A 19,092-nucleotide genomic window follows, 5' to 3' on the forward strand; every position below is an offset into this window, starting at 1 on the left:
GCGTTTTTGCTGGCTGTAGTATCAGCAAAACGCGTGAGCGAGTTACATGCACTGTCAGTGCATCCTTCTTGTACTCGTTTTGCAGGAGACGGTTCTAAGGTCTCCATGCGCCCTAATCCGGCCTTTTTACCAAAGGTTATATCCCCGTTCCACATGAACCAGTCAGTCGAGTTGATGGCGTTCCATCCTCCTCCTTTTTCTTCCCCAGAGGAAGAGCGGTTACACATGCTCTGCCCTGTGAGGGCATTGAGGTGTTATATTGACCGCACAAGGACTGTGAGGCAGACAGAACAGTTGTTCATATGCCATGGTTCTAGATCTTTGGGTCAGCCGCTGTCTAAACAGCGCCTTTCCCACTGGATAGTGGATGCTATTAAATTAGCGTATGAATCTGCAGGCCTTCCACCACCAGGGCAGTTGAAGGCGCATTCTACCAGGGGTATGGCGACATCCTGGGCCCTCTTTCGAGGGGTGCCGGTGTCTGATATTTGCGCGGCAGCCAGTTGGGCTACGCCGCATACTTTCATGAGGTTTTACAGGCTAAATGTGCTGGAATCCTCTGCTCCGTCATTGGAGCATCTGTGTTGCACTCTATGACGCCTCAGGTTGCGGACGTCTAGAGTAGGTGACAATATGGTGTGACTATTCCACCTTGGGACAGGTGTCATTGCGAGCATAGACGCTGAGGCGCAGCTCCGCATATGTGTAGATGTACTGCCTACGCAGTTGCGTTATGACGTAAGTCTGTCCTACTGCCGAGAATCCTCCCTCGCGACGGCTTGGGTACACTGTTCCCATACCTTGATGGTTATTTTCGACTTGAAAGGGAACGATAGGTTGCGGATGCAACCCCGGTTCCCTGAAAGAGAAAATAACCATCAAGCCGCGAGGTCGCTCTGGAGGCCTTCACGGCCTGAAGGGCAAAAGAGGAAGTGACTCTCCGCGCGCTGCATATAGTAAGCTCCCAAGGGGGCGGGCTTACATGGCAGCTTGCGCGGAGGCCTATCGGCAGCTTTGACATAAAGCTCAGCCAATCCCTACTGCCTGACGGCAATGTCCCATACCTTGATGGTTATTTTCTCTTTCAGGGAACCGGGGTTGCATCCGCAACCTATCGTTCTCAGCTGCTCGTGGTACAGGCGGTGCTGAAGATGGCTCGTTTGGTTTATGGGCTGAATGGCCTCCTCTCGTTTGTAAATTTTCTTATGTTCTTATCCACCCCCAAAAAACTACGTCTTTCAATTTCTCTCTGTCCGCTGCATTCACTGTTGCACTGGACTCCAGTAAAAACAGTTCAAGAAAAACACATTGCTTTAGTAAAGGAAAAAAAGGAGCGACCCCACTTCCCTTTCTCGACCTCTCAAACTCTCATCTACCGCTGCTGTAGTTGGAAAGGGCTCCGTGCTCACTCGTGCTTTCACTTTAGTGCCCCTTCTCCATATCACGTGCAGAGTCCTTTCATCTGAAGCGAGGGGCGTGTCCTGATGAGCAACACCTGGCCACGTGATTAACAAAGATAGCAGGTGTGTTTAATAAGGGGAGGGGGGGAGGGAGAAGCAAACACACGCTAATTGACCAAAAAAATACACCGTGTTCCTATTGGTGAGCCAAGATACTCCACCTAGTGGAGCACAGCGGTACTACAGCTGCCTGATCTAACGCAGCGTCGTGTTTTCTTGTTTTGATTTGTGATCGTGTCTGCTTTTGTTCGTGCTCGGGTTCTCAGTATTGACGCTGCGGATCTTCATAAACACGTGTGTGTTTTTGTATTGTAATGCCTGGCTGCGGGGTGTTCATTGAATTGATCAGGCTCTGTGTGGGGAGCCTTCCTTTATATTCTTGAGGAATTGAACGTGATTGCATGAGGAGCTTCAGTGTTTAACCGTGTCGATATCATTCTGAATCTGCTGCTTCGGGGCTCCTCCTGCAAACCGAAGGGGCGGCGCAGTCGAGATCATTTCTGAGCCAGCATTCACTGGCGTGTGGAGCTGGTTTATAGTGACCTGCTGCCTGCGTGCGTAACGTGGCACCCCGCTACACATCCGATCAATTCAGCGACAAGCAGAGCAAAAATAATCCTAGTGGAGAACAAACCAAACCGTGAAGACAAAGCCATTAACGTGCCGCTAATGACATCCAATCCGGTATATTAAAAATACACACTTATTACAATTGCAGTGTCTGTCACAATAATAATCATCACATCGAGTTTGTAATTGCAGTGTACTGTAATGGACCTTGCTGATTGTCCATTAGCATTATCAACGCACACCTGAGTTTTGTTCAGGTAAAGCAGTCGGTCGGCAGGTGCCGGCGATCACGATTGGATTGCCTGGACTTTAAAAAGGGGACTAGCGCGCAACACCGCCCGCCTGACCGGGATAGAGTGCTCTGTGTGAGCACTGGAGTGACGAGTCTGTAAGGGGACTGACTCTGATGAGAAACCAGGGGAGGACTCTTTTAAATTGCTGTACTATTGTTGGATTTCTACTTTGTGATCTGGGTGTTTTATTGATCTTAACCACACTTAAATTCCAAAGTGTTACCCTGTATTTAAACACTGTGTGGATCTGCAGGGGGCAGACACGCTCACTGCAATCCTTGCTGGAGGTTTATTTTATGTATTTTTTGAAAATCCAGTGTTGCACCGACAGCCTTGCAGTGAAAAAATATTTCTCAAGAACAGGCAAGGATAGACCTCCTAGTTTAGAGAGTGAGAGTCTCCTTTTCTTTATTTTCTTTATTCCGTGAGCCACGGAGTGGCTTCTCTACACCTGGAGACGCGCGTCACCGCCAAGCGCCGCCTCACTAACTTTCCTAACCGCACTGTGCCCCCTGGTGGCAGTGACCTGTCAGTAGTCCTTAACTTCTTATGCGAATGCTTTCGGATTCCTTCACACAGCTGCTGTGAGCGAGATCCACACGGAGATGGATAGACACCCCACACGAGGTTAAAATATACACAAATTAAAATATACACTTTTTATTATTAAAAAAAATCATTCATTAAATCAAAGGGAGGGCAGCGAACCGATCCTTTGTGATCCTGGAGCAGTGATTTGCGGGACCGTTTCACAGCGGCCACAAAAGACACACATCCACACGATCACAATGTGCAGCTTCCAAGTTATTACAGCGATACATTTACCAATTAAATGATACAATATCCTGATCGATTCAACAACGCCGCTGACCAGCCCAGCAATCATTATTCATTCATTCATTCAACATTGAGGGAGTTATTATTTACAGAGCTTGCAAAGCTGTAGATGGTATAACACATCAATAGAGCATTGTGTTTAATTGAATATTATTCCAGAACGCATATTCTTTATTCAGTGTTGTTCTTTAACCAGTTCATGTTCTAGTTTTTGTAATTGTATTTCTACATGGATTCGAGGCGCTCAGACCAAACACCCGCGTCACGTGACGAGGGAGAAGGGTGGAGGAGGGTGAACATGTTCTGTTAGAATATATTTAATAGTTTTCTAAACATCGTTACATTTGTCACTTTGATCATCATTTTCTATTTAAAATGTTTCCGTTCCTTTTCAATATTAATAGATAGTTATTATTATTATTATTATTATTATTATTATTATTATTATTATTATTCATCCCTATTGTTTATGCTGAACACATTGGGCTAGTCCACTTTTATAACTGTCTTCACAGGGCACACACTGAGAGGAGCAGAACAGAGAGTCCAGAAACATGGAAACATTCTCTCAGTAAATCTGTGTTTAAAAGTGTAGAGAGGTTTTCTCATATCACTGGAGTCAAAGAATGCCACCTCCCCCCCGTCACAGTCCAGCTGAACTCTGATCTTCTGGGGTTTCTTCTCCACAGTGAGTCGTGTCGGTGGTGAGGTCCATCCCCAGTACTGATCCCCATCCTCCAGGGATATAACCCAGTATCCCGCTTCTGGGTTCCAGGGGTATATCGCATTCCTCTGGCTGGACTCTTTAGTCACACCAAGATACCAGTAAGTACTGCTTCCCAGTTCCACGTCCCAGCAGTGTTTCCCTGAAGTGAACCCCTCAGAGCCCAGCACACAAGCATAGGGATCAAACCGCTCTGGGTTGTCAGGAAGCTGCTGTTTCTCATCACTGAGTCTCACACTTGTTAGATCCTCAGACAGTATCAGGGCAGGGTGTGCTGTGTTGGGATCCAGAGTCACTGGAGCTGACAGGAAATGAAAGACAGGGTTAGAAATGAGAACATCTACCTGCAAGCATTTTAATAAATTACATGCTAAGAATTGTATATTTTTGTCAAATATTATTATTCAATATCAAACATAACTTTTAAAAACGGAAATCCCCTTAAAAATATCAAAGAAACAGCATCTGAACCTGTATAAATCAGATCCATTCACAGCGTGTGTAAACTCAGCTCTGATTGGCTGAGAGGGTGTACAGTATAAAAATGCTGAACTGATGCCCGGCTGGATGATTTGAGTAGATCTCTGGCTCCGGAACTCTGGTCAGTGAGAATTGTAGCTGCTCACAGAGTTCTATTACAGAGCTCTAGAACAGAACACTGTGACACTGCTCAGCACTAATATTCTTAGAGCTCTGGGAGCATTCCAAGACAATGGGCTGAACTCAGAGAAATCTGTGTTCTACTGCAGTGGTTACTTTACAAGGAGTTTCAATGCAGACCAACATGGGATCAGAAAGCCTTTTTCTCTCTTGGAATGCTCTTCCAGCTCACCTCAATACTATGAGCAGCTCACAGTGTTTAATATTGAACTGAGAGATGATCTCTCTGATGGATACAAGTGTATTTGCTACAGGTGTGTACATTTCATTGTGTATTATTATTGATTGTAGAGAGCTGTATCATGCTGCTTACACACATTATGGATTGTGGTTATATGCACACCCCCCTCCCCCCTCCTTTGTGATGCTCCCCACAGGACTCACTGTATTGAACAATCCCCAGCATCTTCTCCAACACTTTGTACTTCAGAGATCCCAGGTGCTCGGCTACATCTATCAGCGCTCCTGAAACACACTGTGGATCCTGCAGTGTGCACTCGGCTCTGCAATCATATTCAGGAGTTAGTGCTGCTCTGTGTTTGCATTCAATACAATACAAGAGAGGAAGACAGGCCACATCTTACATACCTTCTCTGTGTGTCTTTGTACTTCTGAAACAAACAAGGACATGAATTGAGACATTATTAAATCACAAATACCACTTTGATAGAAAACAGCAGCACCGCTGTCCAGCTTTACATTTTGAACTCAGTGTTTTCCATGAACATATTCTCTGGAGCACCAAACCAATGAGACCCCTCTGCTGGTTTGTGGGGCTGGAGGAGGGGCATTTGCTGGTTGTTTTACCCATTTGTAGGGTAAACTTAAGAACAAACAGCAATACAAACCATGCTTGAAAAATGAATGTTAAAAATGAAGTTCAAATGTGTACTGACATAAATGCTTGTAAAGTCACATTCATAGTGTAGTAGTGAGTGTGCATTCACAATAAGAACATGTCACACACAGTTAAACAATCACTACCTGCAGGAAGATGATGTCTTCAGCTTTCATCTCCTCTTCTATCACTCTGATTGTGTCTGAAAGGGATGAGATTTCTCTTGTAAGTTTTTCAATCTTCTCTTTCATGATTCTTCCCTTTTGTTCCTCTTCCCTCCTTAGTGCAGCTATCCTGGCCTTTTCTTCATCTCGTAGAAACTGGTGTTTTTGAAACTCCTCCTTTATCTGCCTCTCTGTTTGCTGGGCTTGTTTCTATACAAGAAAAGGATCACTTTAGAGTTAGTTTGGGTGTCCAGTGAAAATGTATGTTGTGTGTTGTTTCAATCACTAATCTAGTTCTCTTACCTTGATGTGCTTTGCTGTTTTATCACACTCGTTTTTAACTTTATTAAAGGATCCCAGCTTGTCCTGCAAGGGCTTCAGCGCAGTCTTGAGTTCTCCCTGAAATGCAATGAAACCCAGAGCTTGCACATCACTGTTAACACATGGCTGGCTAGTAGCAATATGAATGCAGTGTGTGAGAAATCCCCCCAGCACTGGGGTTGCCACTGGGGGCTCTCTTAGCAACAAACCCCCTGCTCTGGAGATTTGTGACACATCAATAAAGATTGTGACTGACTGGCAGATTCAAACGTGCTTCCGATATTTAAGAATAGAGATCAGGCAGAAGCGGGCAGCCACATACCTATCAGCCTCAGAGGAGAGAGAGGGTGTAAGAGAGGAGAGGCAGGGTGTAAGAGAGGAGAGGCAGGGTGTAAGAGAGGAGAGGCAGGGCGTAAGAGAGGAGAGACAAGGGATAAGAGAGGAGAGACAGTGGATAAGAGAGGAGAGACACGGGTAAGAGAGGAGAGACGGGATAAGAGAGGAGGGACACGGGGTAAGAGAGGAGAGACAAGGGGTAAGAGAGGAGAGGAGGGTAAGAGGAGAGACAGGGGTTAAGAGAGGAGAGGGGGTAAGAGAGGAGAGACAGGGGGTAAGAGAGGAGAGGGGGGTAAAACACATGGTGGTTGGGGCAAGTTTGTGTTATATATAGCTGATCTGGATGTTTACTTGAATGGCTCTCTACTGTGAGTTTCTTCACAATGCTTAAAACTAAGACACAAAGCACGGTACCACTGCTGTTCAATTATCCAGCTTTAATTTCTGAAACAGATAACAATGATATGTGTTTTACAAGCAGTCTCACTCTTATTCACTCACCTACACTGCACTATCAGGTCTAATGTACTAACCCAACCTCCAGTGCACCTGCTGTTGCTCCCTAGTGGCTGGAGGCCGTCATAACTACCTTATATTATTAGATAAGAGTTTCAGGTTACTTTCCTCCACAGGACTACTCGGTATAATAACCCAAGCAAAAATACTTGGGGGTGTCTATTCCAAGGTCCCTACACAGGGGTAAGAGAGGAGAGACAGTGTACCGTGCATGAATTTAATATCTTGATGAGTCAGTTATTTATCATGCGGAAATCAAAAGTCACATGACCCCAGTTATGTCACAGTAGAGAATGCTTAACTGACAATGCCCTTAGACTTCTCTGAAGAAGTCAGTGCAAGGATGGGCTCTGAAAGAGTGTGTGATGTAATATATCATTCAGAAGGGCTTGGATCTGAACAGGCGTGCCAGTAGAAAGACCTTGGTGCTGTAATATAATCATCACTGTCTATAAGCAGACAGTGTGAGGAGGCAATTCAATAGGAAACACAATGCTTGCTTATATAGTCAGCAGTGGAGAGTGAAAGTCAAGGAATAAAGTGTTCACATTGACACAGTGATTCCCCTCCCCATTCCTGCCCTGCCTGTCTCTGATAGGGGCTGTGTGAGGGTTTATAAGGGTTCAGGTGTGAATTCATTATTGCACACAGACACGCTCCCCTCCCCATTCCTGTACAGCACCACCAACATTCTGCACCCAGGATCTCTCTCTCAGTTTCAATGATAATGTAATAGGATTTGTTCTTCGCTCAGACTTGTTGGATCTTGTTGTTTAAACTGCCTCATTATAATAACTCTGTATAATATGATGTGAAAAGAGAATACTGTGTTTACATTTTCACATGAATATTGTTTTTATACCTTATAATCCTGTGCAGCCTCCTGAACAGGACGGAGCTTGTGCTTCTCATGTTTCTCTGAAGTTTGACACACAACACAGACAGCCTCTTTATCATCCACACAGAACAGCTTCAGTTTCTCATCATGCAGACTGCAGAATATTCCAGTATGTGCTTTAGAAGCCATAATATTCCTGAGCGTGAAATTGGGTGGACGATCCGAGTTTCCTTCTCTTTCCAGCACTGATCCACAAATGCTTTACAGAAGCTGTGGTTACAATGAAGAGTTACAGGATCCTTGAAAATCTCACAGCAAAGTCCAGAACCTCGAACATTGTCCCTGCAGATTAGAATCACGAGTCACGAGGCTCCATCAACAGCACTAATTTACCACCGACTTTAACCTGCAGATAACTGATTACTGAGATTCCTGAGTCTGTACTCTTTGCATTAACATGTCTAATACAATGTGGTGAAATGCAGCAGTCATGTATGGAACACCTCCACACAAGAGCTGTAGTTTATAATGAAAATGAAAACTCCTCGAAAAGCAAGGAAATTCATCACAGAAAACCGGGAGAGTTCCGTCTTTCGTTCATTCGTGTGGAGACGCGTTGGGAGACAAAGTTACTGTTTTAAAGGCAGCGCGCTACTGCTTGGCATTGGGTAGCAGCTGTTTCTTATTAATACGGGGTTGGTAGATTGTTACATTTATTTCTGATCTCTCTACCTGTCTGTAAAGCTGTAATTAGCATCGTTTAACCAGGGGCTGGATTCAATCGAGCTCGGATATTTTGTAGCTCTACGTTCCTTAATGAAAACTGATGGATTTCCTCTCACTGTGAGGAGGATGCAGTCACTACACGACACGCCGCTGAATTCATAACATACAGATATCCTGTCTGGAGACACACGGCTTGATGAACTTAACAAATAGCAAACATGTAGAATTAACAAAGAAACCACTTGAAGTGTTAATTATCTCACGTGTTTGCATTAAAAGGGGCGCTATTTAAATTGCAATGCGGGGATACAGAGCAATGAACCTGTAAGCAATGGAGCGAGTCGCGTTGCTTTTATCTGGGAGTAATTCTTCAGAGTGAAAGACAGATTGAAGTCAGTGTCGTTGTAAATGGATTTGTTTAGATGTTGTTTATATTTGAGTTGTTTTCTCTCTTAGTAGTTTCATCCCTCCCTCCTTTATAAAGGTCTTGCGTCCCTCCTCGCCTTCCTTTATAAACGTCTTGCGTCCTTCCTCGCCTTCCTTTTATAAACGTCTTCAGTTTCTTTTTTTCAATTACAAAATATTCAACTCAAAATGTAACAATCAACAACGATCAATGGAAAAGCTATTTTCTACTGGAAGCTGAAAATGAAACCAGCAGTTTGTCATGCCGTGGCAAGAAACACAGTTATACACCCATTAAAACAGACGCAAGATCACCTTGTTAATCTGCCTTCATTAACGATTGAACGCCTCTTCTGAGTTCCTACCGAAAACATAAAATGTCACGTTCTACTTGAATCCATACTAAAAAAAAATATCTCCCATTCCAAATCCAGTCCCAGCATGAGGGTATAATGGAAATGATGGTGCCTCACTGGCCTGGGCTGCTGCAGTCACAGTTATAAAAGGGCAGAGTGAATAGAAAACAACACGACACAGAGACAGCACCACTACAAACACACTTTAGAGCGCGATTTCTATGGTTTAATTCAATTAAAATCAGCGGCATACAGAGCGGGACTGGTTCTTACTGCCAGTAAATAGAAACGCAGCGAGGTTATTATTTGTTTATTGAGAGATGTATTGACACATGTTAACAGTGAAATATCCTATCTTCTGGACGGTTTAAATGTGGTTCTGGAAGTTACAGAGATTCATTTGTAATGTTTTGCCATCCCACACAGTTAAACACACAGTTATCATAGCGAAACCAGGGAAGAGACACGTCTTCACACAGAGACACAGAGACAGGAAGGGCTGGGATGGGTTACCTGGCTCAAGCACTAGATGGCGCTAGCTCTTTGAGAGAGAGATTGTGAAATAATTAACTGTATAATCCACCAAGTATGTAGTAAAAAAATAAAATAAAATTAATATTTCTTACAAGTCACTGGATCTTTGTCTCTTGTAGCAGCACTGCTTCGCTCTCAGAAAACAAGGAGGCGCTCCGGTCTGAACGAGTTTGACCCTTAAAGTGCTTCTTACTGTCGCTGTCTTCACCCTTCAACACAGCCGTGAGACTTTCACTGATGAGCCACGGAGTGGCTTCTCTACACCTGGAGACGCGCGTCACCGCCAAGCGCAGCCTCACTAACTTTCCTAACCGCACTGCGCCCCCTGGTGGCAGTGACCTGTCAGTACTCCCTTAACTTCGTATGCGAATGCTTTCGGATTCCTTCACACAGCTGCTGTGAGCGAGATCCACACGAAGCTGGATAGACACCCCACACGAGGTTAAAATATACACAAATTAAAATATACACTTTTTATTATTAAAAAAAAAATCATTCATTAAATCAAAGGGAGGGCAGCGAACCGATCCGTTGTGATCCTGGAGCAGTGATTTGCGGGACCGTTTCACAGCGGCCACAAAAGACACACATCCACACGATCACAATGTGCAGCTTCCAAGTTATTACAGCGATACATTTACCAATTAAATGATACAATATCCTGATCGATTCAACAACGCCGCGGACCAGCCCAGCAATCATTATTCATTCATTCATTCAGCATTGAGGGAGTTATTATTTACAGAGCTTGCAAAGCTGTAGATGGTATAACACATCAATAGAGCATTGTGTTTAATTGAATATTATTCCAGAACGCAGATTCTTTATTCAGTGTTGTTCTTTAACCAGTTCATGTTCTAGTTTTTGTAATTGTATTTCTACATGGATTCGAGGCGCTCAGACCAAACACCCGCGTCACGTGACGAGGGAGAGGGGTGGAGGAGGGTGAACATGTTCTGTTAGAATATATTTAATAGTTTTCTAAACCTCGTTACATTTGTCACTTTGATCATCATTTTCTATTTAAAATGTTTCAGTTCCTTTTCAATATTAAGAGATAGTAATTATTATTATTATCATTATTATTATTATTATAATTATTATTATTATTATTCATCCCTATTGTTTATGCTGAACACATTGGGCTAGTCCACTTTTATAACTGTCTTCACAGGGCACAATCTGAAGGGGGCAGAACAGAGAGTCCAGAAACATGGAAACATTCTCTCAGTAAATCTGTGTTTAAAAGTGTAGAGAGGTTTTCTCATATCACTGGAGTCAAAGAATGCCACCTCCCCCCCGTCATAGTCCAGCTGAACTCTGATCTTCTGGGGTTTCTTCTCCATAGTGAGTTGTGTCGGTGGTGAGGTCCATCCCCAGTACTGATCCCCCTTCTCCAGGGATATAACCCAGTATCCTGCTTCTGGGTTCCAGGTGAATATCGCTTTCCTCTGGCTGGACTCTTTAGTCACACCCAGATACCAGTAAGTATTGCTCCCCAGTTCCACATCCCAGCAGTGTTTCCCTGAAGTGAACCCCTCAGAGCCCAGCACACAAGCATAGGGATCAAACCGCTCTGGGTTGTCAGGAAGCTGCTGTTTCTCATCACTGAGTCTCACACTTGTTAGATCCTCAGTCAGTATCAGATCAGGGTGTGCTGTGTTGGGATCCAGAGTCACTGGAGCTGAGAGAGGAAACGAGAGACAGGTTTAGAAATGAGAACATCTACCTGCAAGCATTTTAATATATTACATGCTAAGAATTGTATATTTTTCTCAAATATTATTCAATATCAAACATAACTTTAAAAACGGAAAACCCCTTAAAAATATCAAAGGAACAGCATCTGAACCTGTTTAAATCAGATCCATTCACAACGTGTGTAAACCTAGCCCTGATTGGCTGAGAGGGTGTACAGTATAAAAATGCTGAACTGATGCCCGGCTGGATAATTTGAGTAGAACTCTGGCTCCGGAACTCTGGTCAGTGAGAATTGTAGCTGCTCACAGAGTTCTATTACAGAGCTCTAAAACAGAACACTGGGACACTGCTCAGCACTAATATTCTTAGAGCTCTGGGAGCATTCCAAGACAATGGGCTGAACTCAGAGAAGTCTGTGTTCTACTGCAGTGGTTTCTTTACAAGGAGTTTCAATGCAGACCAGCATGGGATCAGAAAGCCTTTTGCTCTCTTGGAATGCTCTTCCAGCTCACCTCAATACTATGAGCAGCTCACAGTGTTTAATATTGAACTGAGAGATGATCTCTCTGATGGATACAAGTGTATTTGATACAGGTGTGTGCATTTCATTGTGAATTATTATTGATTGTAGAGAGCTGTATCTTGCTGCTTACACACATTGTGGATTGTGGTTATATGCACCCCCCCCCCCTACTTTGTGATGCTCCCCACAGGACTCACTGTATTGAACAATCCCCAGCATCTTCTCCCACACTTTGTACTACAGAGAGCCCAGGTGCTCGGCTACATCTATCAGTGCTCCTGAAACACACTGTGGATCCTGCAGTGTGCACTCGGCTCTGCAATCATATTCAGGAGTTAGTGCTGCTCTGTGTTTGGATTCAATACAATACAAGAGAGGAAGACAGGCCACATCTTACATACCTTCTCTGTGTGTCTTTGTACTTCTGAAACAAACAAGGACATGAATTGAGACATTATTAAAACACAAATACCACTTTGATAGAAAACAGCAGCACCGCTGTCCAGCTTTACATTTTGAACTCAGTGTTTATCCATGAACATATTCTCTGGAGCACCAAACCAATGAGACCCCTCTGCTGGTTTGTGGGGCTGGAGGAGGGGCATTTGCTGCCTGTTTTACCCATTTGTGGGGCAAACTTAAGAGCAAACAGCAATACAATCCATGCTTGAAAAATGAATGTTAAAAATGAAGTTCAAATGTGTACTGAAATAAATGCTTGTAAAGTCCCATTCATAGTGTAGTAGTGAGTGTGCATTCACAATAAGAACATGTCACACACAGTTAAACAATCACTACCTGCAGGAAGAAGATGTCTTCAGCTTTCATCTCCTCTCTTATCACTCTGATTGTGTCTGAAAGGGATGAGATTTCTCTGGTAAGTTTTTCAATCTTCTCTTTCATGATTCTTCCCTTTTGTTCCACTTCCCTCCTCAGTGCAGCTATCCTGGCCTTTTCTTCATCTCGTAGAAACTGGCAAAGTTTCTCAAACTCCCCCTTTATCTGCCTCTCTGTTTGCTGGGCTTGTTTCTATACAAGAAAAGGATCACTTTAGAGTTAGTTTGTGTGTCCAGTGAAAATGTATGTTGTGTATTGTTTCAATCACTAATCTAGTTCTCTTACCTTGATGTGCTTTGCTGTTTTATCACACTCTTTTTTAACTTTATTAAAGAATTCCAGCTTGTCCTGCAAGGGCTTCAGCGCAGTCTTGAGTTCTCCCTGAAATGCAATGAAACCCAGAGCTTGCACATCACTGTTAACACATGCCTGGCTAGTCGCAATATGAATGTAGTGTGTGAGAAATCCCCTCAGCACTGGGGTTGCCACTGTGGGCTCTCATAGCAACAAACCCCCCGCTCTGGAGATTTGTGATGCATCAATAAAGACTCTGACTGACTGGCACATTCAAACGAGCTTCTGATATTTAAGAATAGAGATGAGGCAGAAGCGTGCAGCCACAGACCTATCAGACAGGGGGTAAGAGAGGGGTAGGAGAGGAGAGACAAGGGGTAAGAGAGGAGAGACAAGGGGTAAGAGGAGAGACATGGGTTAAGAGAGGAGAGACGGGGTAAGAGAGGAGAGACAGGGGATAAGAGAGGAGAGACAGGGTAAGAGAGGAGAGAGGGTGTAAGAGAGGAGAGAGGGGGTAAGAGAGGAGAGACAGGGGATAAGAGAGGAGATACGGGGTAAGAGAGGAGAGAGGGTGTAAGAGAGGAGAGACACGGGGTAAGAGAGGAGAGACAGGGGGGTAAGAGAGGAGAGACAGGGGATAAGAGAGGAGAGACAGGGGGTAAGAGAGGAGAGACATGGGTAAGAGAGGAGGGACAGGGGGTAAGAGAGGAGAGACAGGACGGTAAGAGAGGAGAGGGGATAACACAATTGGTGGGCGAGGCAAGTTTGTGTTATATATAGCTGATCTGGATGTTTACTTGAATGGCTCTCTACTGTGAGTTTCTTCACAATGCTTAAAACTAAGACACAAAGCACGGTACCACTGCTGTTCAATTATCCAGCTTTAATTTCTGAAACAGATAACAATGATATGTGTTTTACAAGCAGTCTCACTCTTATTCACTCACCTACACTGCACTATCAGGTCTAATGTACTAACCCAACCTCCAGTGCACCTGCTGTTGCTCCCTTGTGGCTGGAGGCCGTCATAGCTACCTTATATTATTAGATAAGAGTTTCAGGTTACTTTCCTCCACAGGACTACTCACTATAATAACCCAAGCAAAAATACTTGGGGGTGTCTATTCCAAGGTCCCTACACAGGGGTAAGAGAGGAGAGACAGTGTACCGTGCATGAATCTAATATCTTGATGAGTCAGTTATTTATAATGCGGAAATCAAAAGTCACATGACCCCAGTTATGTCACAGTAGAGAATGCTTAATTGCAACGCTCTTAGACTATTCTGAAGAAGTCAGTGCAAGGATGGGCTCTGAAAGAGTGTGTGATTTAATATATCTTTCAGAAGGGCTTGGATCAGCACAGGCGTGCCAGTAAAAAGACCTTGGTGCTGTAACAGAATCATCACTGTCTATAAGCAGACAGTGTGAGGAGGCAATTCAATAGGAAACACAATGCTTGCTTATATAGTCAGCAGTGGAGAGTGAAAGTCAAGGAATAAAGTGTTCACATTGACTGAGTGATTCCCCTCCCCATTCCTGCCCTGCCTGTCTCTGATAGGGGCTGTGTGAGAGTTTATAAGGGTTCAGGTGTGAATTCATTATTGCACACAGACACGCTCCCCTCCCCATTCCTGTACAGCACCACCCCCACTCTGCACCCAGGATCTCTCTCTCTCTGTTAGTTTCAATGATATTGTAATAGGATTTGTTTTTCGCTCAGACTTGTTGGATCTTGTTGTTTAAACTGCCTCATTATAATAACTCTGTATAATATGCTGTGAAAAGAGAATACTGTGTTTACATTTTCACATGAATATTGTTTCCATACCTTATAATCCTGTGCAGCCTCCTGAACAGGACGGAGCTTGTGATTCTCATGTTTCTTTGAAGTTTGACACACAACACAGACAGCCTCTTTATCATCCACACAGAACAGCTTCAGTTTTTCCTCATGCAGACTGCAGAATATTCCAGTATGTGCTTTAGAAGCCATAATATTCCTGAGCGTGAAATTGGGTGGACGATCCGAGTTTCCTTCTCTTTCCAGCAATGATCCAGAAATGCTTTACAGAAGCTGTGGTTACAATGAAGAGTTACAGGATTCTTGAAAATCTCACAGCAAAGTCCAGAACCTCGAACTTTGTCCCTGCAGATTAGAATCACGAGTCATGAAGCTCCATCAACAGCACTAATTTACCACCGACTTTAACCTGCAGATAACTGATTACTGAGATTCCTGAGTCTGCACTCTTTGCATTAACATGTCTAATACAATGTGGTGAAATGCAGCAGTCATGTATGGAACACCTCCACACAAGAGCTGTAGTTTATAATGAAAATAAAAACTCCTCGAAAAGCAAGGAAATTCATCGCAGAAAACTATGTTAATGCAGCAGTTAGGGTTGAACTCATCACCACAGAAGCAAGGAAATGTGACGTTGCTGTTTTTAATTTACAAAACATGTGTTTTAATTAGTACTGTAAGCATTTGATCAACTATTCCAAACTACAGGGCGGGTCTTGGGTTATTCTGAACCAATGAACAACAAATCTAAACATTCTCAACGAATGCCCAATCGTTTGGGGAGGCGGAGCGTTAGGATTTGATTAGCTCAGTTTAGCCGCTCTCTCATATGCTGTGATAATATTATCCAGTGTCTACCTAATAACCAGCTCTGTGTTGCACACGGATGGGCTGTGTTCTTTGGTTGAGCATACCATCCATGTGTTATGGGAAGTGACATAAACAGGAGAAGAGTTCCTGGAAACGCTGTGGAGTTAATCATTATGCAGCCTCTCCTTAATGATACCTTGTTACAAGATCAAGCAAAGAGCTTTTCACAAGGGAGCAGCACTGGAACACTGAACACATGACGAGTTGAACTTCAGCACAGCAATTCATTTTATTAGGGGCTCTCATGAGAACAGGGAGTCTTTTATTCAGATGCCTTCATTGTGACACGCATCGGACCTGGACTCATACTCTCACACTCACCTCATAACACAGTGGTATTCATTTACATTCACTTCAAGGAAACACTGCTGGGAAACACGGGGGGGGGGGGGGGGGGGGGGCTCACATAGTTGACCACCTGTGATGCTCGTGCGATAAGCCCTCCTCGTCCGCCGGTAAAACAAATAAACTACCTGTTGATGCTAATTTCAAACTTGCTGGAGCACAGCGTATTCTCACACAATGTCGAACAACGCTGGAGAAAGGCAGACCTTCGGGCAATATTTAAATACATACAAACTCGTCATTATGCGTGCATTTCACCATCAAAATATGCACAGACCAAGTGAGTTTCATAATGAGGAATAACACAGAGGCACACAAAGTCTAAAAATATTCATGTAAGATTCAAGCAACAAGACCACGTGTGAACTACGCTGCAGATCAGATGCACTGTCCTTAGAGGTCTTTTTAAAATAAACACAAATACAATACATCGATCTTCGGCACTAAAATGCTTTCATTGTGTTCGACGCGTTTAATAGGTCTATTCACACTGTATAGATTGTGCTGGTCTCTACAGTAACACAGATCACACTTGAAAACACGTCACACACACCCGTGCTAACCGGGAGAGTTCCGTCTTTCGTTCATTCGTGTGGAGACGCGTTGGGAGACAAAGTTACTGTTTTAAAGGCAGCGCGCTACAGCTTGGCATTGGGTAGCAGCTGTTTCTTATTAATACAGGGTTGGTAGATTGTTACATTTATTTCTGATCTCTCTACCTGTCTGTAAAGCTGTAATTAGCATCGTTTAACCAGGGGCTGGATTCAATCGAGCTCGGATATTTTGTAGCTCTACGTTCCTTAATGAAAACTGATGGCTTTCCTCTCACTGTGAGGAGGATGCAGTCACTACACGACACGCCGCTGAATTCAAAACATACAGATATCCTGTCTGGAGACACACGGCTTGATAAACTTAACAAATAGCAAACATGTAGAATTAACAAAGAAACCACTTGAAGTGTTAATTATCACTCGTGTTTGCATTAAAAGGGGCGCTATTTAAATTGCAATGCGGGGATACAGAGCAATGAACCTGTAAGCAATGGAGCGAGTCGCGTTGCTTTGATCTGGGAGTAATTCTTCAGAGTGAAAGACAGATTGAAGTCAGTGTCGTTGTAAATGGATTTGTTTAGATGTTGTTTATATTTGAGTTGTTTTCTCTCTTAGTAGTTTCATCCCTCCCTCCTTTATAAACGTCTTGCATCCCTCCTCGCCTTCCTTTATAAACGTCTTGCGTCCCTCCTCGCCTTCCTTTATAAACGTCTTGCGTCCCTCATCGTCTTCCTTTATAAACGTCTTGCGTCCCTCCTCGCCTTCCTTTATAAACGTCTTGCGTCCCTCCTCGCCTTCCTTTATAAACGTCTTGCGTCCCTCCTCGACATCCTTTATAAACGTCTTGCGTCCCTCCTCGCCTTCCTTTATAAACGTCTTCAGTTTCTTTTTTTCAATTACAAAATATTCAACTCAAAATGTAACAATCAACAGCGATCAATGGAAAAACTATTTTCTACTGGAAGCTAAAAATGAAACCAGCAGTTTGTCATGCCGTGGCAAGAAACACAGTTATACACCCATTAAAACAGACGCAAGATTATTATTATTATTATTATTATTATTATTTATTTCTTAGCAGACACCCTTATCCAGGGCGACTTACAATCGTAAGCAAATACATTTCAAGTGTTACAATACAAGTAATACAATAAGAGCAAGAAATACAATAACTTTTGTTCAAGCAAAGTACAAGTGTGACAAACCACAATTCAATACAGCAGATAATAGTGATAGTTACATCAGGATATGATTAAATAGTGATAGTTACATCAGGATGTGATTAAATACAAAGTACTACAGGTTTAAACACTTGGCAGATTACAGTATTCTGAAGTACAGGATTAAATGCAGTAAAATAGGGGCAGATAAGAGCAAAATAAAGCGCATTTACATGAATGGTGATAGTGTCCCAGGATACAAACAGAGGAGTTCTACAGGTGCTCTATGAAGAGGTGAGTCTTAAGGAGGCGCCGGAATGTGGTCAGGGACTGGGCAGTCCTGACAGATCACCTTGTTAATCTGCCTTCATTAACGACTGAACGCCTCTTCTGAGTTCTTACCGAAAACATAAAATGTCACTTTCTACTTGAATCCACACTAAAAATAAACATCTCCCATTCCAAATCCAGTCCCAGCATGAGGGTATAATGGAAATGATGGTGCCTCACTGGCCTGGGCTGCTGCAGTCACAGTTATAAAAGGGCAGAGTGAATAGAAAACAACACGACACAGAGACAGCACCACTACAAACACACTTTAGAGCGCGATTTCTATGGTTTAATTCAATTAAAATCAGCGGCATACAGAGCGGGACTGGTTCTTGCTGCCAGTAAATAGAAACGCAGCGAGGTTATGATTTGTTTATTGAGAGATGTATTGACACATGTTAACAGTGAAATATCCTTTCTTCTGGACGGTTTAAATGTGGTTCTGGAAGTTACAGAGATTCATTTGTAATGTTTTGCCATCCCACACAGTTAAACACACAGTTATCATAGAGAAACCAGGGAAGAGACACGTCTTCACCCAGAGACACAGAGACAGGAAGGGCTGGGATGGGTTACCTGGCTCAAGCACTAGATGGCGCTAGCTGCTAGCTCTTCGAGAGAGAGAGAGAGAGAGAGAGAGAGAGAGAGAGAGAGAGAGAGAGAGAGAGAGAGAGAGAGAGTGTCAAATAATTCACTCTATAATCCACCAAGTATGTAGTAAAAAAAAAATATATATATTTGTTACAAGTCACTGGATCTTTGACTCTTGTAGCAGCACTGCTTCACTCTCAGAAAACAAGGAGGCGCTCCGGTCTGAACGGGTTTGAATCTTAAAGTGCTTCTTAATGTCGCTGTCTTCACCCTTCAACACAGCCGTGAGACTTTCACTGATGAGCCACGGAGTGGCTTCTCTATACCTGGAGACGCGCGTCACCGCCAAGCGCCGCCTCATTAACTTTCCTAACCGCACTACGCCCCCTGGTGGCAGCGACCTGTCAGTACTCCCTTAACTTAGTATGCAAATGCTTTCGGATTCCTTCACACAGCTGCTGTGAGCGAGATCCACACGGAGATGGATAGACACCCCACACGAGG

The 19,092-nt window shown here is 43.5% G+C and overlaps 2 protein-coding genes across 2 annotated transcripts; both read right to left on the minus strand.

Moving 5' to 3' along the window:
* Positions 1-2,994: 2,994 nt before the first annotated feature.
* Positions 2,995-7,876, minus strand: LOC117407723 (zinc-binding protein A33-like). Its single transcript, XM_059017565.1, has 6 exons — positions 7,582-7,876; positions 5,850-5,945; positions 5,529-5,756; positions 5,133-5,155; positions 4,929-5,047; positions 2,995-4,185 (listed from the first exon to the last, which is right to left on the minus strand). Exons 1-6 carry the CDS (start codon positions 7,744-7,746, stop codon positions 3,647-3,649), a joined length of 1,170 nt encoding a protein of 389 aa, XP_058873548.1. The 5' UTR covers positions 7,747-7,876; the 3' UTR covers positions 2,995-3,646.
* Positions 7,877-12,024: 4,148 nt separating this feature from the next.
* On the minus strand, positions 12,025-14,976 carry LOC117967287 (E3 ubiquitin-protein ligase TRIM35-like). The gene is made up of 5 exons (XM_059017566.1): positions 14,763-14,976; positions 12,925-13,020; positions 12,601-12,831; positions 12,204-12,226; positions 12,025-12,118 (listed from the first exon to the last, which is right to left on the minus strand). The coding sequence occupies exons 1-5, from the start codon at positions 14,925-14,927 to the stop codon at positions 12,040-12,042; spliced, it is 594 nt and encodes a 197-aa protein (XP_058873549.1). The 5' UTR covers positions 14,928-14,976; the 3' UTR covers positions 12,025-12,039.
* Between the last annotated feature and the right edge of the window lie 4,116 nt (positions 14,977-19,092).

This window comes from Acipenser ruthenus, chromosome 57, assembly GCF_902713425.1.
Source record: "Acipenser ruthenus chromosome 57, fAciRut3.2 maternal haplotype, whole genome shotgun sequence".
Taxonomy (NCBI): domain Eukaryota; kingdom Metazoa; phylum Chordata; class Actinopteri; order Acipenseriformes; family Acipenseridae; genus Acipenser; species Acipenser ruthenus.

What these genes read in the sequence shown, in the direction of transcription:
- LOC117407723 (XM_059017565.1), bottom strand. Translation starts at nt 7,746, where the DNA reads ATGGCTTCTAAAGCACATACTGGAATATTCTGCAGTCTGCATGATGAG. An exon ending in AAGACATCATCTTCCTGCAG is followed by an intron (nt 5,156 to 5,528) that starts GTAGTGATTGTT and finishes TGTTTGTTTCAG; the next exon opens with AAGTACAAAGACACACAGAG. An exon ending in GCTGGGGATTGTTCAATACA is followed by an intron (nt 4,186 to 4,928) that starts GTGAGTCCTGTG and finishes ATTTCCTGTCAG; the next exon opens with CTCCAGTGACTCTGGATCCC.
- LOC117967287 (XM_059017566.1), bottom strand. Translation starts at nt 14,927, where the DNA reads ATGGCTTCTAAAGCACATACTGGAATATTCTGCAGTCTGCATGAGGAA. An exon ending in AAACAGCAAAGCACATCAAG is followed by an intron (nt 12,832 to 12,924) that starts GTAAGAGAACTA and finishes TTTCTTGTATAG; the next exon opens with AAACAAGCCCAGCAAACAGA. An exon ending in AAGACATCTTCTTCCTGCAG is followed by an intron (nt 12,227 to 12,600) that starts GTAGTGATTGTT and finishes TGTTTGTTTCAG; the next exon opens with AAGTACAAAGACACACAGAG.